Here is a 24,876-nt window from a genome sequence, read left to right as displayed (position 1 = left end):
CTTTGCAGCATCAACTTTAGAGAGCAGTAACAAATAACTTTTTATAATAAACCAAACGGAAACACGTTACAGCTTAAAAGTACTGTTCCAACTTTACTTCTCATATAGTACAGATGATGTGAGAGATATAACATTTACCTTAGGACTTGTGTCCCTACCATACCTCTAACATAGCTGGATTTATACAGCTCTTTATATACACTTTTTAGTCATGCATAAACATATTTTTGAGGAAACACATTGTTCTGTATTCTATTTTGGAGAATTGCTTATCCTGTAGAAACAATACTAAGCTTGCTTGTTTAACAATGTCTTGTAAGAGACCAGCTTTTCTGACAGTGTGAATATCCTGTAACAGTGTCCTGATGTCCATGTAGAAAAACATATTTTTGAGAAAACACATTGTCAGAGATCAGCTTTTCTGACAGTGTGAACATCCTGTATTTTATTTGGATCTTTGTATAAAAACATCTGTTCTTGTGTCATATCCTGTTTTTCCATGCAGAAAAACATATTTTTGAGAAAACACATTGTCAGTGTCATAAACATATCCTGTTGTTTTAGGAAACATATTGTGTCCATTTTTTATATGCAGAAAAGCATGTCAGTGTTCTTTAAAAGCAGATTTTGCATTTTTGCTCTTGCATACATCCTGTTTCTGAGTCTGTAAAGGAAAAATGTCCATTCAGCAGATTCCTTTTCCAAGCCATGGTTATTTAGTATGACTGCTGATCACATATTACTAAACTTTGTTTCTGCATTTAAGCAAGCCTTTTCTTTCAGCATATTTACAACATAATTAATTTAAGATTTATATTCATAAAATCTAACAATTCCCTCTGTTTTTAAACATACTCAAAACATTTTATATAGAAAACACAAGAAACAAACCTTTAGTTTGATACAACAAATCAAAATGCAATTTTACATAGTTAATACAATGATATTAAAGTATTACTACCAAAACTGAATGTATTTAACAACTTTTTCTTTTGCAGACCATTCTGTGAAAATATTTTGTCAGTTATGAGCTGTGTCTGCTTTAATTTTACTTGATTAATTTATTATTTTGCAATCATAGAATTTCATTTATGACTTAGAACTGTTTCATTAACTCTTTGCAACTGTTGAATTAACTATAAGAGATTAGAACCATGTGCTTCTGCAAGCATTTATACACTTCTGAAAATATACAGTTTCAATGTCATTTTAACCATAACATTGTGATCATGTCTTTGAACTGCCCATTAACATCTTGGTAAAATAGTGAGCTGGGCTTAGATAATAAATATTTGAAAGCAATTATTTTATTGGGGTAAAACCAGTGATATTACAACTTGACAAATTAGTTTTGAACTTATTACAATGTATCCTGATCAGTATGTATTTACACAGACTGTTTGCTATTTATGCATTTCAATCTAGTAGGTATCCTGGACCCATTGTTTTCTTTAAATATGTTTTTTTACACATATTCATTACTAGACATTAATTTCATTTGTACTGAATGTTTCTGCATTTGTACATACAAAGACTATAATTTGTACTGAATTCTTCTGCATTTGTACATACAATGACTATAAAGAACATTTAGTCTAATTTTACAAATTTAATAACATTAATATTGAGCAAAATCTTGGAAAATGTCTCTTTAGAAATATCTAGTGGAATTGGCACCAAATGCATATGTCATGTTATTTTAAACTACATACTCAGCAATTAAAACTATTCATGCTTTTTTATACCAACATTGTTTTGCCAAAAACATATTGAAATAGTGACCATTCTTGCTATTAGAAACATTTATGCATTTTGCATATCTTTATTCTCTTTTGTATAGCTTCTAAACAATACAATAATAACCATTAAAATATCTTATCCTGTCAGGTTTAATCCAGTTTACCAGTATTTCTAATACACTAATACCTGTTTTTCTCTCCCTAAAAGAGTACTGTCAAGAAGGAATGAAATATTTTTTCCTGTAGCTTTATTTTAGACCCTTATTATTTATTTTTATGTAGCTTTATTTCAGACCCTTGTTGTTTATTTTTTCTGTAGCTTTATTTCAGACCCTTGTTGTTTCTTTTTTCTGTAGCTTTATTTCAGACCCTTGTTGTTTATTTTTTCTGTAGCTTTATTTCAGACCCTTGTTGTTTCTTTTTTCTGTAGCTTTATTTCAGACCCTTGTTGTTGTTTATTTTTTCTGTAACTTTATTTCAAACCCTTGTGCAGTACTGCTTATATAGTCAGTGTAAAACTGAGAAAGTGCCCCTCCCCTGTAGTACTTCAGCACTGTTTTCCTGCCCTATGCTGTAAGAATAGAATGCATGTCAGCCTTAACACTATGGTTATACATTTATTTTATTAAATTATGAACTTTTGTCTGATTTGATAATTTTTTATAAAGCTTTTGCTGTTTACTACCACTAGTAGGCATTTACACCCTCCTGCACAATTGATTTGAACTGTATATATACTATAGCCCATTTGCTGGCTCTACTTGATACAACTGAGGTTTTTTTTTGTCCTTTTAACATTTACTTGCAAACAGATTATAAGTGACATCTATGCACAATTGTGGCATTTTATGACAATTACTAAATAGTGTTGCTTGTAAACATTTTAACAATTATGTTTTAATAACAATGATGCTTTAGAAAAACTCAAGCTACTTATCTGGCAATCAGTGTTGTTGTTTATCTTATCTTTCCAGCATTTCCTGTAACTATTCATTCAGTCTAGGAAGGTCTGAGCTCACATTTCATACTCTTTAAACTATAGTTAATTCTTTTGGCATTTTTCCTTTAATGTGATTGTGATTTGCATAACTATGCATTTATACAACATAAATAGACATCATTTTACAATTACCTTACATGGATTTCAGTATTTTTTTATTTATTTATCTATTTAACTATTTAACTGTCCTGCCATTAATTTTACAAAACTGTTTGAATAATACCATCTGTGATTTTCTTTTTAAAATTCAGAACTTTAACTGTTTGGTGTTACTATATAATTATAAACAAATTGTAAAAAACAAAACAGATATTAGTTTAACCAACACATTTATATTTATATTATTTATATTTGCTAATGTCTGCCTTTTGCTTTTGTGTATTGTAAACAAATGTACTCTAGATGAAAAGAACACACATGCATGTCTGTCTTGTATCTGTATATCTTTATACAAGCATGTCAGTCTTGTGACTTTAAATCTTTATTTTTATTAACTATTTTTATTTAATTTTTATACACTATAACAGTTTTGTTTACCTTTTGACTATGCTAATGAATGGCATTCATATGCTTTACTTTACTGTAGTACTGATAGATGTCTTGCTTTAACTGAATGAAAGTAAAACATTTAAGAATGATTTGTCCAGACATCAGATCCTACCATCCTACCATGTATGTTTAACCATTTTCAAAACATAAACCTATTATAAAATATATTTCTTTTGCACAGATTAACTGTGTATGTAGGAAGTTCCCAGTCTTTGTCAGTTCAGCTAATTTATTTCCTTTATCCTGCAACTGCTGTTGAATTTTCTGTGATGTTACATGGTCTTTCTGGCATTCTTTAGTAAGCTGTTCTGCTGAATTTGAAACTCCTATGCACTTTTGAAAAGATGTATGTATAACTTGTCTAAACTTCCTGAACTCATTGTGTCTGTCTTTTAGAAGTTTACTACATTCCTTTGTAACAAAATGTACTAGGGGTTCTATCAGTAACTGATTTGACTCACATGTGGTGACAGGACATAACTGTTCAATATCAGAATGTAATGGAAACACTTTACCCTTAGTTAATTCTTCAGATCTGTCTTTACAGTCTATTTTTTTAGCAATATGATGCAATACTTTTTTATGGCATAATACACAAAATGCAGTTTTTGTTGAAGCACACAATAAACATTTGTCATATTTCACATGGTTTTCTTTGAGATACCAGTCAAATATTGTAATACGTTTGCATAATGCCTTACTATCAACCTGCCCTAATAAGGTTTTACATTTACTAATGTGCTGTGTATACCAACATAGCATTTTTTTACATTTGCTTAAATTATGCATGAAAATATCCATACTGTCGAATAGCAACCATACTAAAAATGTGACGAGAAAAAGTCTTACCAGTGAGCAAGAAAACAGGTGATCAGGCTGTTGTTGCAGATGGCTGGAAATTTTTCAAAGTCACTTGAGAAGCTGGGAAAGCACAACAGGCAGTGAACTATTGGGCTAGTGGATATCCCCCTTTTCTTAGCGAAGTTATGGCACTGCGAATTTCTTGAACTAGTCTCACTCCGGATTGTAGACGTCTAAAAAACTTTACTACTGCAAGCTGCATAAACTGGAATACTTCTGTTTAGGATTTACACATACATACAAATGTTAGTTACTGCAATTTAACTGAAGTGACCCTCTGCAGGGCTTACCATCACTCCTCCTGTGTTTGAATGTAGATTGTAGGTTCAAATGCAGGCTAGCTTGCCATTGAAAAAATTATATGGAGCTGCTTACTCAGCTGCCTCGCCATTGAAAAAATATTTTGATTCTGCTTGTTTGCTTGGTGTGATGGATTTGCAGTGTTCTTAAGACACTCAGTCTTGCTGGCTGGATTCTGCTAAAATTCAAAGTCTAGTTATATTTGCATTCACAGTCTGTTGCATACAGAAACTTGCAGAATATACACTGATGAGAGAATATACTTTGCAGCATCAACTTTAGAGAGCAGTAACAAATAACTTTTTATAATAAACCAAACGGAAACACGTTACAGCTTAAAAGTACTGTTCCAACTTTACTTCTCATATAGTACAGATGATGTGAGAGATATAACATTTACCTTAGGACTTGTGTCCCTACCATACCTCTAACATAGCTGGATTTATACAGCTCTTTATATACACTATTTAGTCATGCATAAACATATTTTTGAGGAAACACATTGTTCTGTATTCTATTTTGGAGAATTGCTTATCCTGTAGAAACAATACTAAGCTTCCTTGTTTAACAATGTCTTGTAAGAGACCAGCTTTTCTGACAGTGTGAATATCCTGTAACAGTGTCCTGATGTCCATGTAGAAAAACATATTTTTGAGAAAACACATTGTCAGAGATCAGCTTTTCTGACAGTGTGAACATCCTGTATTTTATTTGGATCTTTGTATAAAAACATCTGTTCTTGTGTCATATCCTGTTTTTCCATGCAGAAAAACATATTTTTGAGAAAACACATTGTCAGTGTCATAAACATATCCTGTTGTTTTGGGAAACATATTGTGTCTATTTTTTATATGCAGAAAAGCATGTCAGTGTTCTTTAAAAGCAGATTTTGCATTTTTGCTCTTGCATACATCCTGTTTCTGAGTCTGTAAGGGAAAAATGTCCATTCAGCAGATTCCTTTTCCAAGCCATGGTCATTTAGTATGACTGCTGATCACATATTACTAAACTTTGTTTCTGCATTTAAGCAAGCCTTTTCTTTCAGCATATTTACAACATAATTAATTTCAGATTTATATTCATAAAATCTAACAGTAATTAAATTGATACGGTCCCAACTTAGGTGAGAAATTCTTCTCAAACTGTCACAGAAATCGTCCAGTCCCTGTTGTCTAGGGATACATGAGAAAAGATCAATTACATCAATAGTAATGTAAATCAAATTTCTTTTCCAGATATCTGGAGTAAGATGGGCCAAAAACATCCATGAATCCTTAACAAGATGTGGTGTGCTAGCATATATAGGTTTGACCCATCTGTCTATGGCTACCCCTATGTTAAATGTCTTGGATTTACTTCCCGATATGATAGGGTGGAATGGGGGATTATTAATATCCTTATGTATTTTGGGAATTTAAATTCCAATCTGTATGTCTGTGATGTGCTTGTTTAGCTGAACAAAATCTGTCCTGCAATTAAAAATTGACACCAGAGTGTCAGACTCATTGCATGAACCATTGTAATAGATAAAGAAATGTAGAGGTGTCTCATCCTATCAACGTCTCCCAAAACTAGCAATTTAACAGAACCATTTGTGATAATTGTTATTAAAACAAGTCTTCATATAAAATTGTGCTTCTATTTTTCATGTGAAGTGTAGCCATGACTGCACATGGCACCATCTTTCATGCACTGATTTGTTCACTTTAAAGGGAAACATCATGCCACTGCGCAGAAACGTTTAGCCAGTCAGAACATACTCATATGGATGTTCCCAGCCTGACCACTATAGGCAGAGAATAAGTGGGAAAACAGTTCTAACTCCCATCTAGAGCACTTCATTAAGTTGACTTATATCTGTATAGTCCGATTACGGCATACAGACAAATGACATAAAGGGAGCAGAAGACATGGAAGAAATAAAGCTAAGGATAAATACATGTATGGATTATGTAGGAGGTCATTGCATGATACATAAAACATCTTTGCACTGTAAGTCTAGAGAGCAAGCTTTATGATGAGTTGGGAAACCATGAATCATAAAATCATTTTCTCAGTCCTAGTGTACAAGATGCTTCATGTATTGCACAAATGAGATTTGCTGCATATTTAATTTGCAATTTTTTGTTTTGTTTCATATTTATCTCATGGTGATACTGTCATTGCTTAACTCATCATTTAAACAGGGCTTTACATAGTCTCATAATGTTTTTGAGACTGAGCTTGTCTAACAGGTTCATAGATAAGTAGTTGGGCAGCTGCCCTTATGGGTCATTTCAAGCCTAGCCAATTTCCCTTTTGGTGTTTGAATTAACCTATCTTGTTTGGTGTTAGATTGGCCTTACCAAGCCCATGGTCGATAACTATATGCTGCCTCTAATCGTAGCTTAGACAATTTGAAGTGACCCATGCATGGGATAAAGCATTTAGGAGATGCTTCTGTCCATTACTAGTACAGGGAGCAGTCCTGAGGTACATTTTCTATTACCCATCCATAGATCCAGGTTGCTGTTGAATAGGGACAGTAATGAGCTTTATTTTACTTGGATGGGGACACTGTTCCAGTGCAGGGTTATCCTCTGTGAGATGTACCTGTCTGTCAAAAGCATTCTGTTGATGTTACAGAAGAGATTTAGATGCCTGGACTGAGTATATCTGATGCCATTTGACTTGCTGAGATACTGTAGGTCCATCGGTATTGGGTCAGAGTATGCCTTGTGTGCCAGACACAGGTAACCTCTTAACTGTCTGTACGATGCCAAGCATAGTGACCAGGCTGTGAGTCAGTCCATGTAGGACATGTTATTTATGCCTTATATCCTTTTAGTAAGGTATCTTTGTGGGCATTCCAGTTGTTCATCTGTCTGGACAGATGCATGCCAAAAGGGCCATTGTACTCAATGACTGGCTTAATAAGGGCTGAGTAAAGGGTTATAGACATCTCTAGACCTAGATGTAATCCTTTTGTTTATAAGCTGCACAATACAGAAAGACTTTCTTACAACATTGGACATTTTGTCGAAAGTAAGGTCACTGTCCACATAAGTTCCAAAATCGTGAACAAATGGATTAACTCTTTGCAGACAATTGTCAATGTGGTAGCTCCCCAGGGTAGGTTATTTCTAAAAGGATATGATAATGCAATTTTTGACATTTACTTTCAGTCCATTACTCCACCAATTACTGGTTTGGGGCAAACCCCTCTACAGGATGGCTAAGTCATTTGGGGATTCAGTGACTGCTCCAAGCTTGCAGTCATCTGCAAATGTAGTCAGAAAAAGATTTTGGTATTGGCTTTTACTTCAGAGAAGTAGATGCCAAACAAGAGAGGTCCCAGCACTGAACCCTAGGGGACTTCACTGCTGACTCGTGTCTTTGTGGAAGAAGCTTCACCTGTTTTGATCTCCTGCATCCCGTGAGCCTTTTCTATTGTGCCTGAGTGGGAGATTGTGTCAAAAGCTTTATTGAGATCAAGGAATGCAGGGTGTACTGTTTTACCTTCATCAATTGTTTTGGTAACCTTTTCAGAAAAGTCCTCCAGGTTGAGTATACATGACCTGCCCTTGAAAAATCTACATGACCTGCCCTTGAAAAATCGAAACTGAGATGGGTCCAGTGTGTGGACATTCGCTATGTCCTGATTGATTACATCCATGATACATCTTTCCATGCTTTTCCATAAGAGGATGGTCAAACTTATGGGTCGGGTATGTGGAAGGTCCTCCCTTATGCAAGAGAAAGAGTGTAGCTGTTGTCCATTTATTTGGTACAAAGCCTGTCTGGAGACTGAGTCTAAGCAGTGTTATTAGGGGAGTGAGTAATTTGTGCTTCTTGCTGTTTAAAATGCATTCAGGAATATTGCCAGGACCAATCAGTGCTTGGCTCTGGTGGATTCTGTTAAGCTCCTCAGTTGCTTGTTTATTTCAGTGACAGATACGGTTTTCTACTATTCTGCTAAGTTTTTTTTTTTTTCATGCTGTCAGGTAAATAATGGAATTATTTTAGTAACATTTATATTCAGATATATTTCTTTTACTTATGTTTTAACTTTTTCACTCTTATTTAATTTTTCTCCTTTAAATTTGTAAATCTATGTTTATATTGGCCGCTATACCATTTCCCAGTTAGCCTGTACTGGTAGTGATTTTCTTGTACTTTCATTATTTTATTTTACCTTTTTCATTTTGATTTTGTTAAATTTCATTTACGTACGTGCAGTACTTTGGTTTGAGTGTGCATTTTTTTGTGTGTGGAGTGTGTTAAGTTTTGTTTTTGTCTTTGTTTAAATGTGGTTGAGTTAGTGCTGTCATGGTGCTTGAGTGGCTAATGATATGTAACGAGTGGTGATAAATAAAAAATATCTACTCTCAGTACACAGCATATTTATCACTTCCCTTTATCAATTTATATTGTTAAGATAAATATATACATACGTATGTCCTTCCAAAGTCATGGGGCCAGAGTTTTATAGTGCAGACTTTCGCTGAGTGTCTTTCATTGACTGTATTTTATTGTGAATTAATCGCATCCAGGAAATATCACTTTTCTCTTTAATGTTAAAATTTCAGAGTTATTTATATTAAGAAAGTGACTGAGTGAATGTGCAACTCACAAGGTAGTATTTTTTATACATTGTATTATCAGCTGACTGTATTACATCAGACCGGACTTTTTGGATTTGATAATAACTGTATTCATACAAGTATGAATACTTTTAACATCTCAGGGGGCGGTGTAAAGTTGTCAGACATTCATAGACATTTCTGAGCACTATGAGACGGAGAGTGATATGTAATCATTAACAATGTCTTTTCATCCATCAAATGCTCATTTTTTTCTTCTGTTTGAAACCAGACTTGTCTTTAGGAAGAGTGCTGCTCTTTCCAATTGATGACAAAGAATCTAGGAGTGAAGGAAGTGATTTGGTAAGCATCAGATGACTTTGATAAAACTGCCTGTGTTTATTGTCCACAGAAGTTTATAAAATATTCTTCCCATGTACTCCCACTCTAACGCATGATGCCAACACACATGTTCTGCTTTGGAAAGTGCTTTTGGTTTCAGTTTTACTGTTTGTTGCTCTAAATATATTATGTGCAGTGAAGACATGCAGTAGTAAAGTATTTTAATAGACAAACATACTGCTGTCACCAGCTCTCATTGTACTGTATTGGAAGACTTTTTTTTCAGTTAAAATGTAAGCCGTGTCACACAACAAAAGCTTTGTGATAACAGAGTGCCATTGATGCATATATGTTCATAGGTTCATACTAGGCTATCTGCCCAAGGGCATTTATAAGCCTAGCCCATAGTTATGTGGCTTTCGCCACCCCTTTAGTTTGAATAAAAACTATGCCTATCACTTTGCTGTGCCTCTGTCAAGCAGTGACGCTGAAGTAATCCCTGGGGTATATCTGCAATCTCCCATCCATTGGTCAAGATTCCTCTTGAACAAGACCAGAGAGGTGCTCTGCCTCACATGTACCGGGATTTTGTTCCACAGCATAGGGAGTCTCTGGGTGATGAATCTGTCCCTCCAGCACGTTCTATTTATAACCGTGTCAAGGTTTAAGTCTCCCGCCCTTGTGGTTCTGAGGGATCTAGATTTTTTGAGGTGAAGCATATTCATCAAATCTGGGTTTGACATGGCCTTATATGTCAGGCACAGGTCACCTCTGAGCAAGCGGTATGAGACTGAATAGAGCTGGAGTTCTTTCAGTCGGGCAGCATAAGACATATTTTTGAGACCCTTTATCCTTTTGGTGAGGAACTTTTGGGGCCTTTCAAGCTGCAGCAGGTGTCTGGTCAGATACATTCCGAACGGGGATTGTACTCAATCATAGGTCTAATAAGTGATGAGTACAGGGGGACGATGACCTCCCTTGATCTAGATGTGAATCCCTTCATGATCAGGTGGGTGATATAGAAGGTTTTCCTAACTACTTTAGCAACATGAGTGTCAAACGAAAGGCTACTGTCAACCTGGGTCCCCAGATCTCTGATGACTTTTTCTGTGCTCAGTGGATTGCCACCTATATGGTAGCTAGGGGTAGCCTTGTTTTTCCCAAAGGTTATGACTATGCATTTTTTGGCGTTTAACTTCAGGCCATGGCTCTGGCACCAGTTATCCATTTCTGTGAGGCCCTTCTGGAGGATATCTGTGTCAGATGTGTTTTCGACTATGGCGCCCAGTTTGCAGTCATCTGCAAACTTTGTCAGCCATAACCCTCCTGTGTTTGCTTGTACTTCAGAAAAGTAGATGCCGAACAAGAGTGGACCCAGGACTGAGCCCTGTGGGACACCACTTGTGACAGGCTTTGAGTCTGACATGGCTCCAGCAACTCTGACCCTGTGGGTTCTGTCACTTAGCCAGTTTGCAACCCATCTTGTGATGTATGGGTTTACATTCAAGCTGATGAGTTTTTCGATGATACCTGAGTGGGGTATTGTGTCGAAGGCCTTTGCCAGGTCGAGGTAGGCTGTATGGACTGCCTTTCCTCATCAATGGCCTTGGTGACTGTCTCAAAAAGTCAACCAAGTTTAAGAGGCAGGATCTGCCTTTGACAAAGCCAAACTGAGTTGGATCCAAAGTCTGCAAGTTCCCTATGTCTTTATTTATGAGTTCCATTATGATCCTCTCCATGGCTTTGCAGATAAGGCTTGTCAAGCTAATGGAGCGGTAATTTCCAGGGTCTGTGGAGGCACCGCCCTTATGAAGTGGGACCACAGTCGCCGTGCGCCACTCCTTGGGTACGTATCCTGAGGTGAGGCTAAGATTAAACAGCTGTCCTAACTGTGGGTTTAATTCCTCATTGAGTTTATGAAGCACACAGCCGGGGACACCATCCGGTCCCATGGATGCTGTGTTTTTTGCCTTAGTGAGGGCAGTTCTCACCTGGGCGTTGGAGATGTTTGGGGGGCTACAATCCTCTGGAATAGATGAATGCTAATCTCTTATGTTTTATGATTACGATTAAGATTTTCCCTCAAAGTCAGACTAGTTGCAGTTTTTGAATTTTTGGTGATGTTCACAGAAGCGTAATTAGCTTTTCTAGCTCCTAGAGCTGTTTCCTGTGTGGTGCTCTGCCTCTCCAGCTCTTCTTTTGAAGAGAAAAAAAAAAGTCCTCCCCATAACCGTGGCATTCTAAGCCAGATTCCCCACCCACTCAGCTCGTGCCAGGTTCTAAGAACCTACCCCTTGATGCCTTCATGCTCTGCGAGACAGCAGTATGAAAAAACTCCATTGTTCAATCTGTTGCTCATTCCTTCTTTCCTGAGGAGCATAATTTCCTTAACACCCTCAAGCTGTTCATGAGAGTAAAAAAAAAAAGTATGTTGTCCTAACTAGCACTCAGGATCACCAGGTCCTGAAACCCTCCATCTCTGCTCCTTGCCCTTGCATTTACACAAGGACAATGAGTATTAGGGGAAAAAAAACAGACCTGCCAATCGCACCCAGAGCAGCTGCCCCATTTGCCCTACACTAGCTGTGCTTCCAGTTCATAGTGTTGTGAATGCCTGTGCTTTATCTCTTTGACCTATTGGTTCATAGGCTTGTCAATTTTACAACCACTTACATTCAGAAAGTTTGATTGCTGTAACTCCATGATAATATTTTTTTGCGTGTCATATATGTGTCAGTCTGTCAGAGTTATTTATGAAAGATGGTGATGACTGTCTTGTTCTAACTATAAGAGGAAGCCTTACTAACAAAGCTATTTGTGTGTCTTCCATCTCATCTGTATTCCTGTCATTTTCAAACATCATGCGTCACTCTTGTAGGTTTCTTTGTATAATGGAGTTCAACTGAAATTATGTTGCATTAGTGCTATTGATTATGGCCCAACATGTTTTATGTATGACACAGCAATGCACATTGTAGTATTATGGTGACACAGGTTAATATATCCAGGTCACCTAAGTTAAGTTACTTTCAGGGCAGAAGAAACACATGGACTTAAGCTGGGTCCCCAGTGGGAGAATGCAAAATGATTTTCTGTGGTAGGAGTCCATATTGTCAGTATACCAACATGTCAAGTGCGTCTTTTGCCCAGCTTGAAAAAGGAGTTCCCTATTCTCCAGGTTCTTTTTTTTCTTTGTCTTATTTATACATTAAAACTGTTTATTTTTTCACACTTTTTAAAACTTTTAATACTTTCAGTATGCAGTTTCAAAGTTCACTTCAGTTAATTTATCTAATTTAGTTTTAGACTGTTTTATTTATTTATTTATTTATTTATTATAACTATAATCAATTTATGTGATTTTGTTTATATTTCACTCGTGCTTATAGCTTTCCAGACCCATTTTCTGGTTACTGCTTGGCTAAAACACATAGTCACATAATTATCTGCTTCATATAAGTCAGTTAAAATACTACCCCCCCCCCAAATAAAAATAAATAAATACATAAAAGAATTTACTTTAGAAAGATGTTGAAGAGTCTTCTTTCTGCCATACCTTGATGCACTGTCACAAAAATACAAAATAATTGTCCCAAGCCAATGGATTATGATAGCACCAGTCATAAAGCATGAGGTAAGGAGCTATAATTTTAATGTTTTTCTCAAGGAAAAATTTATGATGTTAATTATATTGATCACTGATGTAGTAGCCTTAGCTATACGGGTCATATCCTGCTAAGGATATAGTAGCCGGACAGCTTCCAAAGCTTCAGGGCACATTCCACACACCCAAACTCTTAATCAGCATAAGCGGAGCTCACTAAAAAGACAGGTTTGGGCACCAAGCCCTTCAGAGCTTTCATGTCAGCAGAGAGAGGCGGGCTGAGCCATGAAAGAACACTGCTAGGAACAAATAAATAATAATTTACACCCTGGCATAAATAACACACCAAAAACAGTTATGATGGAAGGAGGGAGCAGCTGTTGCAGCAGTGATCATTTGTACGTGTACTGTTACGCTAAGTTTGCTTGTGCAACTGCACTGTGTTCATCATATTAATCACTACTGCAGTAGCCTTCACTGTATGCATAGATTACTATAGCTTACAACATTTGGGAGGTGGAATGGAAATTTTACAGGAGCCCATGGAGAGAGGTGCTACGAAAGTCTGGTTTAGACCTAGAGAAGGAATCAAACTTGTAGTGCTTTGTAAAAGTATGTAGAGAGGGCCAAGTTGCTGCTTCTAGGATACTTCTAGAATCCAGCCCTTTCCAAAAAGCTACAGATTTATTTATTTATTTATTCTACATTTGTTAACCGGGGGTGTCTGACTGAGCTGAAAAGGCCCTTTTTCAGCAGAGGCCCGGGGAGAAAAGCTCCACAAAGAAAAATTACAGACACATTTAGTTATTTAGACATAATCAGTATACACACAAATTACAAGAGACATGTTTTTACAGTGGCATGCGGCACAAACAGTTACAGTGGAGAGAACAATCAAAAAAGATATTAATTTTAAAAATAAAGGTAAGTAATAGATTTGTGGTGTACAGCTGAACTTTGGAATGTAGGTATAATACATACATAGTACACAGGTACAGTACATACATTGTAGATTAGCCAGTGTTTGTGAGTAAGATTGAAAAACTATTATAAATTGCTCTACATTTAGTATGTATATGTTATCCGCTTTCACTAGCCTGGGGAGCAATCATGGCACTGCCAACTTTGCTTGAGATGTTGCCTGATGAGGTCTTTAAAGGAGGCTTTGGATGATGTGTTTTGAATGCTAGTAGGGACAGAGTTCCATTTTTTAGCCACCGAACTACTATATAGTGCATCTCCAAAGCTATTGTAGCTGTTGGTGACTTCTAGTAGTAGTTTGCTTGATGATCTGAGAAGCCTTTTGGCTGAGTGATGTACTAGTTTTTTGAGGGCAGGACACTTATTGGGGAGGTAATAGATAGAATGACAGAGGCAAAGCTGATTGTAGGTTAGGAGGTTGGGCAGTTCAAGCCAGTAGAGCTGTCTCAAAGCAGTACAATGATGAGTTCTATATGAGCAATTTGCAGCAAAACGGGCAATTCTGTTATAGCAAGCTTCCATTTTGCTTAGTTCAGTTTTGTTGAGATTAGTCAGAATGGGAGATGCATAGAGTAGGGTGGATAGAAGTTGGGAGCGAGCAATGGCTGATCTTGTGTTGTTGGTAAGAAATGGTTTGATACGGTAGAGTGACCCCAGTTTGGCATGTACTTTTTTAATAGTTAAGTTCAGATGACTATCAAATTTTAGGTGGGAGTCTATGGTTATTCCCAATAGCTTAGCCTGTGGCACTGGAGCAATTGGAGTAGCATTTGTGGAGTAGATAGTGAATTGACTGTGTTTGTTAGAACTGGTTATAATCATAAGCTGAGTTTTCTTTGGATTGAGGATAAGTTGGGCTTTGGTAAGGTAGTTTTCAACGTCAGAGAATGCTAGTTGAGTTGTTTGCAGGAGGGTGGGAATGTTTTGTGCAGCACAGATTAAGGTAGTGTCATCTGCATACTGAATTATAGATGCATGCTGTGTGGAGGTGTGGAGGTCATTTGTGAAGACTGTGAATAGTAGTGGTCCTAAGATAGAACCCTGTGGGACTCCTATAGTTATGGGCAGCTGAGGAGAGAGAGGATTTTCCCATTTCACAGCTTGGTACCTGTCAGTTAAGTAGCTTTGGAACCAGGTAAGAGTGGAATTAGATGATATTGGTTTAGTTTGTTTAGCAGGATTTGGTGTGAGACTGTGTCAAATGCTTTGGACATATCCAAAAAAAGAGTTGACACTAGATGTAGCCAAGGCCTTGGTTCATAGGTTCATACTAGGCTATCTGCCCTAGGGCATTTATAAGCCTAGCCAGAATATGTTTGGCTTTCGCCACCCATTTTAAATTAATTTTGCTATGCCCTTTTTCGAGGTTAGTATACTGTGCCTCTGTCTAACAGTGACACAGAAGTGATACCCAGGATAAACCTACGATCTCCCATCCACACATCAAGATTCCTCTTGAAGAGAGTCAATGAGGGACTCTGCCTAACCTGGACTGGGATTTTATTCCAGAGTGAAGGGAGCCTCTGGGTTATGAATCTGTCCCTCCAGCATGTCCTATTTATTTCAGTGCTGAGGTTTAAGTCTGGTAAAGTGAGACTTGACCCTGCCTGGAATAGTTTTACTGTAGTGAGAATAACAAAAGGTAATAGCTTAAGATAACCAAAGATGATTCAGAGAGTCGAGTGCCTTGATTAGAGCAAGCATCTATTTTATATTTGTGTGCTTGCATCTACCCTTGGTGCCCCAAACACCTTGCAGTTATATCCGTCCTAAAACTGCTGCCCAAGCAAAGTTTATTTATGTATGCATTTACTTATTTATTTTACATTTGTTTATTGGGAAAGCCCAACTGGGCAGAAATTGCCTGTTTTCAGGGGATGCCCAGGGGGAAAAGCTCCACGTGGTACATCACAATACAAAAAAATATTCAAGACATTCAGTACAATGATGTTCAACATAATCACGATACAAAAATAATCAAAATATTCAATACAAATATATTCAATGTAGTCATTACAAAGTACATTAAAATAATACCCAGAAAGTAAGGTACAGGTGGTTAACGTGAGAGAGTGATACACACTGAAGTGTCATGCCTGGTGCAACTGTAGTATTTATCATGGAATACACCATTTACGGCTAATTATGAGAAAGGACTAGGTATTTATTAAGTTAGTTAGTCTGGGTCTTGACAGTTGCAAGTTGGCATGTTAGTGAAAAAACCCGGAACATCATTTTCATTTTAAATTTTTGGTTTTGCAACAGTTAGTAAAGGATGATCAGGGGGCTATACTAGATGCACACTTGGACCTGTTAGAATTGAAATGGCAGTTGTATTTAAATGCATCTAGATATCCTGGGATTAATGAGACCATTAGCATTTCCAGCGTTTTAAGACTCGTACACATTTCAGGTTAAGAAAAGTATTTGTTTTAATCAAATGTGAATTATACATGGTTTTAATGTAGATTAAGTGTTGTTTGTCATGTATTATGTCACATCTAATTGTGTTTTAAGTATTTATGAATTTGTCTTTTCAAAATGTGTTTGTGAAGTATTTCTTTAAATTATGGTTAACAGGTTAACTGATTAATTGGGGGCGGTATTTGTATGGCTGGGTGAAGTTCTGAATGTTTGTTCTGAGGAAGTCTCTGTAATAGAGAAGAAAGCGCTAAACTCCATTAAACTTGTGGTCTTCTTGGAAGTGTTTGTTTCCTGCTGTTTCTTCTTCTACAGTTGCAAGTTGAGTCATTTGTGGTGACTGACTGCTTTGGAACAGGAGGTGGAAAGGGGAGACTTGGATTTAGCGATATTTGCTGTCTTCCCCCAGGTGATTTCTCTTCTGACAAATCCTAGAGCAGGGATTTGAAAAATGGGTGTTGATGCTGGGGCCAAAAAGACTTCAGATACCAATGTGTCTTTGAGTAATAGATGCCATGAGTTGCAAAATCCTGAGTTATTCTGTCACAGAGACTAAAATCTGAGAGGAAGACCCTTGAAATAGATCTAGATATAGATCTATTTTTCCTGTGGAAGAAAAGCTGTTTGAACTGAGGTGTCTTGCAGATTCCCCAGATACACAATTGTGTGTAATGCAGTCAAAAAAGACTTCTGAATGTTCCCTTGGAATCCACCTTGTGTAAAAGATATCTCACCCAAATGCGAGATTCCTGGCACTTTGAAAAAGACTCTGTAAAGATAAGCAAGTTGTCTAAATATGGAAGAATATAGTCATGACCTATAACTGGAATTAAACACTTGGTGAACACTCTTGGTGCTGTAGACATTGCAAAAGGTAAGACAGAGAACTGATCCAGACACAAACACCTGAAGTCTGAATGGATAGGGATGTGATGATAAGATCTCTTTAAATATAGTGTTACTAGAAAAATTAAATGAGGGAGGAGAGGTAACAGATTGTGACATGTCAGCATTTTGAACTTAAGCATCATCACAAGTTGGTTTAGGAAAGAAGGATCCAGAACTGGTCTCCAAATAGTTTCTTTCTTTGTCACTAAAAATATTGAATTAAACTCTTGCCCATAAGAAGAATGAGCTGGTTTTGTTACTCCCGAGATGACATATGTTGAAAAACGGGGGAAGTGGAGGAGTCTGGTCTGGAGGATGAGGAATTGCTCCTCCCATTGTCATCTGTAACCGTGATGAATTATATTATCCATTTGGCTGAAACTGTCTGTTGCCACAAAGAGAAAAGGTGATTCAGACTTTCTGCAAGGGAAGAGACTGCCAGGATGGGAGAGAGGACATGGTCCCTTAGATAATCCTTCTGACTTGTTGGACTGTCCTTTGTCTTGGAGAGTTAAATACTTTAGTTATCCTCCAGAAAACTAATAAAATCAAATTAAATTTATGTACTGATAATTACATTTAGAAATTATATTTATAAAAACTCTGCTATAAGGGATTGTTTTACGATGTTTCCAGTAAAAGTATACCTGAGTTTCCTGAATGTAACATTTATAACAAGATGTTAGGTTTAAAACATAACAGTCTCATGGATCTACTTTATAACATCGAAAGTACAAAATCGCAAATCTCATATTACCAAGACGAAAATGCTGAACAATTAGAACACAGAAACTTTAAAATAGTGACATTCACAACAACAAAACTAACTTAATGGGTTTAAGTTTTTGCGGGGGGGGGGGGTTCGCCCCCTTGCACCCTCACCCCCCACCTTGCAAATTAAATTTTCCATTTTCGAGATCGTACTACGTTTAGGAAAAAGTATATACAGGACACCCATTATTGTTCAGTAAACATTGCCGATAGTGCCTGGAGCGTCATGTGTAATGTGTAATGCCTGCCATGTTGAATAGGTATGTATTATAAATCTTTAAAGTCATAGACCTATATTTACAATGAACTTAGTAGTGATTCTTCTGTTGGGTTTCCCATTAAGGTGGTTTCGGTGTTATAAATTATGGTATTGTAAAGTTTCACTGTTACAGTTGTTTGTCATTGTCGTCTCGGTAATATGAAATTCGTGATTTTGTACTTTAGATGGTATATAGTAGATACCAGTCTCATATAGTTGTCAAATTGTTTAAGTGAGGTAACTGCACCATCAACTGAAGGGATTATAAATACATTTGATTTGAAGCATGTAAACTGGATTTTAATCTTTAGTGTAAAAACAAGAATTGTATAAATAAAATGATGACACTGAGAAAAATTAAAAAAAAAAAGCCATTCTGCTTCAAAAGTGGCAATTTTTCAAATTGTCAACGTTCATTTTGCCAAACGGAAAATGTGCAAGTGCTGTTTGGCCATACAAGCTTCGCAGACAGTAGAGTTTGCCTTTTTCTCCACTGTTGTGCTGCCTTGGAGTTCCTATATATAAGTTTGGGTGGTGTCTCCCCACATGGGGGTGCAGGGAGTACTTACCCCTGCAAAAACATTTTCCTTGTGTTTGCCAGTGGTAGTTTCAGGGAGGGGGAGTTTACAGACTTTTTACTGTTGCTAAAACTACCTTCAGCGAGTAAATATGATTCTTCAAAATTATATAAATACATTTTGGATTTAGAAATAAAAATCAGTAGCAGACATTGATGTTATATTAATATATCTAATTTACATTGCTATTGAGAACAGTAAAGAACTGATTTTAAAATCTTTAGGGTCAACAATGATTAGAATTTTCTGGAAAGTCTTTCCATAGTGATATTTACATAGAATTTTTCTCACTCTCCACTTGTCTTTATAGCACTATGGTTTAATAGATATATAATAATGGAATTTCTGATATTAACAAGTGCTCCAGTTCCTTCTTGTATAAATTCTTCAAAAAAGCCCCGGGCAAAATTGTTTAAAGAGATTGTAAATGTTTTACAAAATCACTTGACTAAAACCAGCAGTAATTAAGGACAGTTACTGATTACATAAAGTCAATCAGGGACCTGATGAAATAATATCTGGCTGTATAGCAGAATTATGCAGTCTGATAGAACACTGTTTATTTAGATGGAGAATGGCTGAAACATTTAGAAACAGATCCGTGTGTAACATATGTTGAAAATATAAAGAAAATGTTGAAGGAAGTTCTGACTTTAGATAAGTATTAAGTATAGGTATTTCTACAGAGCCATCATCAAGAAATGCTATTGAGCAGCGGTAGGCTGTGGCAGTGTGTGTAGTCTCAAAATAGAAACTAGTAGGGTCATTACAGTGGCCTAGAGCCAGGTCTGCAAAGCACACAACTCGCACTCCGCATGTGGCTCATAATCGTAGTCTTTTACTTTTTTATGTTACTTGTGTTTGTTACTCAGTTAAACACTAAAAATGACAGTTTTTCTGCATTTTGCAGGATGTCAGACTCAGTGATGTATCAGCATCTTGTGAGCATATATATCACATGCATGTCTGACAGCACAGATGATTAAGGCCCCCATCTTTTAATGGGCTGCTTCCTGTAGTCAGTCAGGCATAGAGTGTAAGGAAGGGGTTGGTATAATGGTTAAGGTGTTTACCTTACCGGCACAAAGTGTAGAGTTTCAGTCTCACCTTTGAAAGGGAAATTGGCTAGGCTTAAAATAGCTGACAAGGGCAGCTAGACTAGTACTTACCTGTGAACCTATAAACATAGGAATTATTGGTCAGTTAAACTGTTACTTCCCAGCATGCAACTGTAACTGTAATTTAGGTAGAAGAGACTTCAGAATGCAACAACATATTATAGGATCATAGGAGATTACTAGGCTATTGACCCGGAGGTCATTTTAAGCCTAGCTGATTCAACCCAATGTAATACCATAGAGGTACTAGTCAATAACCAAGATTGCATTTAGTGATGACTGCCTATGTCCAGGAGGGGTGTGGCACTATCCCCAGTAAGAATTTATGGTGCCACATTCACTCTTCTAGGTTCCTCTTGAACAATGTCATAGAGGTGCTCTGTTTCACTTGAATTGGTAGCCTGCTGCAAAGACGTGGCAGTCGCTGGGAGATACATCTGTCCCTCCAGCATGGCCTATTTAAGTCACAGGCCACATTTAAGTCCCTGTAACAGGTAGCTCTAAACCCACTTGATTTATGGATATGCAGTAAGTTCATTAGGTTTTGGTCTTGGGTTGCTCTGTAGGCCAGACATAAGTCTCTCCTAAGAAGTCTATACAATACAGAGTATAATGACAGGGATTTTAGTCAGTCCGTGCAAGACGCATGCTGGAGGCCCTTGATCATCTTTTTTAGAAACCTCTGAGATCTCTCTACTTGCTGTAGGTGCTTAATACGGTACATACCGAATGGGAGGTTAGACTCAATTATGGACCAGATAAGTGCCGAGTATAGAGGAGTTATAACTCTCTCGAGGTGTGATACCTTTACTAATCAAGTGAGCTATGTGGAAAGCTATCCTTACAAAGGTTGACACATGGTAGTCAAAGTTAAGGTCACTGTCAGCCTGTGATCCCAGATCCCTTACCACTTCATGAGTTCTTAGGGTATTGTTATTGATTTTATAGTGTGAAGGGACATTGTTTGTGCCAGAGGGAATGATGATGCATTTCTTTGCATTTAGTCTGAGACTGTGACTAGTACACCAGTCGTTGGTCTATGTGAGACCATCCTGGAGTATACTGACATAATTTGGGGATTCAGTGATTGCACCTAGTTTGCAGTCATCTGCAAACTTAGTCAGCCACAACTCTTTAGTTTTGACCTGAACTGAGAAGTATATACCAAACAGTAGTTGGCCCAGCACTGACCCATGTGGCACCCCAGGTCTGCTGGTTGATGTGGAGTCACCCACTTTGATAGTGTGTGTCCAGTTTGTGAGCCAGTTGGCAACCCATCTTACAATGAAGGTGTTTACATTCAGTTTGCTAAGTTTATCAGTAATGGCTGAATGTGGGATTGTGTCGAAAGCCTTTGCCAAGTTGAGGTATGCTGTGTGCACAGATTTTCCCTCATCAGTGGCCTTGGTCACACTTTCAAAGAAATCCACCAGGTTTAACAGGCAGGATCTGCCCTTCACGAAGCCAAACTGGGTAGGATCCAAGGTTTGGAGGTTACCTATGTCTTTATTTATGAGATACATAATGATACATTCCATAGCCTTACAGATGAGGCTGGTCAGGCTTATGTGTCTGTAATTCCCTGGGTTTGTTGCTAAGCCACCTTTGTGGAGTGGAATACATGTAGCTGTTCTCAATGCCACATGAACAAAGCCTGTAGTTAGGCTATGATTGAAAATGGTACTTAGTGGTGATGCTAGTTCATGTTTTAGCTTGTTTAGAAGACAGTCTGGGATGTCATCTGGTCCCATAGAGGTCGTGTTCTTTGCCTTGGACAGGGCTTTGAGGACCTGCTTTTCAGATAAGTAAGGTGGGGGGATTTGGGGGGAGGGTTTATTGTAAGTTAGGAGGGGATAAAGGAGTGAAATTTTCACCAAACCTATCCGCTAGCAGGTTTGCTGTCTCTGTGGGGTCAGTGTGTGTGATACCGTTGGCCACATGTTACCACATTCAGCTTGGGGTGGGGCTTGGAATTTATTTGTACCTTCACCTAGGAGGGTATAGTTTGCCTTGGTAAAGTCTTTTAGTCTGATGTCACCCTTTGTGAGCTCTGGTGTTAGTGTCAGTTTAAAGGTGACTGATTTGTGGCCAGTTTTAATTAATGAGAGTCCAACAGTTGCAGCAGTGCACCTGTTTGACACGTTAGTGAGGACCAGATCTAAAATGTTTGTTCCTCTTGTTGGGGTATGGACAATTTGCTCCAAGGCATTTGAATTTACAAAATCAAGGGACTTTTGTGCTAGCAAGTTTGGGCTAGAGTAGGTTTCCCAGTTGGTGGAGGGATAATTGAAATTCCCCCATAACCAGTGTGTTTGGTAAAATTTGGATTGTCTTAAGTTTGGTTAAGTAGACTTCATGGGTGTCGTGACCCATGTAGGAGGATCTATAACTGTCTAGGACTTCAATGGGGGTCTTACCCACTGTGACCTGGAGTAACTCCATAGAATTGTCCAGTCGAACTAGATATGAGGTGAATTTATCTCTACTATAGATTGAAACACCACCTCCTTTGGTTTTCACACATTCATTTTGTGGTCTAAAGGTGTGGAAGGGCACTGTAGCCTTGCAGGGTCGGGGTACTCTCTGAGGTCTTAATCCAGGTTTCTTTGACTGCACAGACCTCTACATCTTTTAGTGATAGAAGTGCTTCCAGACAGGGCAGTTTTTGGTTTAAGCTTCTACCATTTAGCAGCATGACCCTTACTTTGTTTTGATTGGTTAATTTCACGTTGGTAATGTTGTTTTCGAGACTTTACCTAAAAAAGACACTATGGTGGAGGCAAGAGCCTATGCCAGCAGCTGAAAGCCTTGGGGTGTGAATTGTAAACCGTATCTGGCAAAACAGCGAGGTTTGTTGACCATGGCTTCCCAGGCAGACAAGAACTTGTTCCCACTGGAATGACACCAAAAACTAAACCAGTTATTGAAATCAATCATTTTTTTTGTTTATACTAAACATGAAGAAGTGCGCACTTCACAAGCTGGGAACATATCCACATAGAAGTATACATATCAAATGTTTCAGGCATGGGCAATAATGCCCTTCTAGCCTGCCAGTAGTATCTATCCTAGTGTAAGTATTTGTCTAGGAAATAGGAAAATGACAATATACAGTATGCCACAGGGGACTGCTCATTGCTCAGGTAAGCTTTGGTATAGGTTTCTCTAGATGGCCACACTGCAGAGTTCAAACAACATATTGGCTCATTTCCTTCCCTGGTGACAGACGTGATACAGAAGTTACATAAGCACACAAACTCTTGTTCAGCTGTAGTGCTGTGTGCGTGTGCGTGTGTGTGTGTGTTGTGTGTGTGTTGTGTGTCTGTGTGCGTCTCTGAGTCAAGATCTGTAGTAAAGTATATATATTCTGTATGAAATCTTTTTATGGAGTAGCAGGCATGCATGCTAAGCTCATAAGTTCATAGCTACTTACTTGGCTAATAATTTGTGAGGATTCAGAACCCTAGCTGTGCTTCCCCGATAACCTCATGAGCCTTCGTTACCTACACAAGTGTTGTGGAGGGCTCAGACTCAAGATCAGTGTGAAAAATAAATATAGATGGTCAAAGGTAAGCATAGATGCACTGTGGCTAGACTGCCAGTAAACTGAGATCATTTCCTGGCGGTGATATTCACTCATTTGTCACAAAATTAAATGTGTATCAGCCTACTTCCTTACATGTTTTTATAACAGTTTTGCTTAGAAATGGGCATTTTCTGAAGAATTTGAAGTGTGCAGACGAGGCATTTACTGCTGGTGATCTTCCCTGTTTTGTCCAAAAATTAAACATATGACAAAGTACTTTTTTATATTCTGCTTTATAACAGTATTGTTGCTAGAAAATGCATGTTTCCCTGACTCATAACTGAAAAGAAAAGTAAAAATAATTAGAGCAGTTGCTAAATATCTTAAGCCCCAGTTATTTTCTGTGGAAATATTTGGCTTTTGCCAGATTCTGAGTTGTTAATACCTGGCATAGAAAAATTAAAGACTGACTCTGGCCCAGTTGACCATGGATAAATTAGTAACCCAGGTGCTACAGGAACCAGCCAAGAATGAGTGGGAGTCTGTGACCTGCAGAGCTGTTAATAATGCTTGTGTGTCAGACCACAGGCTTATGTTCTAAGCAAGAAGGCAGTGCATGAGAATACAAGTCTACAAAAAGAGCACTGTTCAGCATGTAGGTATAGTAAATGTGTGGAAGTGTACACTCCTGCAAATCATAGTGTAGCAGGCAATACACTGCGACTGTCAAATCACCAGGAGAGGATATAGGAGCAGAATAACTGGATCCTGGCAGCATGTTCCCCTGTCATCCCCAGCTTGTGCCTTCTGTGCTCGGTGTCTGTAGATGTTGTGATATATTGGAATAACAGGATCATGGGGGAAGGGACTCCGTGGTCATGGAGAAATCAGGGGCTTAGAATAGTAAAAATATACAATAACAACCGAATGCGTACAAGTACATTTGTTTTTATGGTGGAAAAACATTGCACCGTGTCAGAGCTTGTTAATATAAAAAAGTGTTGTAGGAGATGCCACAAGATAGGCAGATGAATGAGGTCTGCAGGAGACAGCATAGTAAGCACAAAATACAGCAGAATGCGTCCAGGGAATCAATTAAATGAGAAGTGACCAGTATGCACAGCATGTTAGAGTTGGAAGACACAAGAAAACGATAATGAATGTGTATGGCATGAGATACAGGATTACAAAACTGTTGGGTCACCGAGGAAGTGAATGGGATACAACAGAAAATAGAACTGGATATTAATGCAGCATCACCTCACATTTCATTTGCTGACTGTGATAAAATGTTCAAATACTTAACACTGAAAAAGGCAAGGGTACAACTAAGGTCATATACTGACAAGAAGATGACTTCTGAAGATAAAGTCAGTC

At 37.7% G+C, this 24,876-nt stretch overlaps 1 protein-coding gene across 2 annotated transcripts in view; it reads left to right on the top strand.

Moving 5' to 3' along the window:
- Positions 1–24,876, top strand: part of CHD1L (chromodomain helicase DNA binding protein 1 like) — a 1,563,352-nt gene that overhangs the window by 1,368,896 nt on the left and 169,580 nt on the right. For both annotated transcript variants that reach the window (XM_044072085.1, XM_044072086.1), the window contains exon 20: positions 9,304–9,374. In XM_044072085.1, the coding sequence (XP_043928020.1) occupies positions 9,304–9,374 (71 nt within the window). The remainder of the gene's footprint in view (positions 1–9,303; positions 9,375–24,876) is intronic.

This window comes from Protopterus annectens, chromosome 5.part0 (assembly GCF_019279795.1).
Source record: "Protopterus annectens isolate FY-2018-M chromosome 5.part0, PAN1.0, whole genome shotgun sequence".
NCBI classification, from domain to species: Eukaryota; Metazoa; Chordata; order Ceratodontiformes; family Protopteridae; genus Protopterus; species Protopterus annectens.
This window is presented reverse-complemented; position numbering and strand designations above follow the sequence as displayed.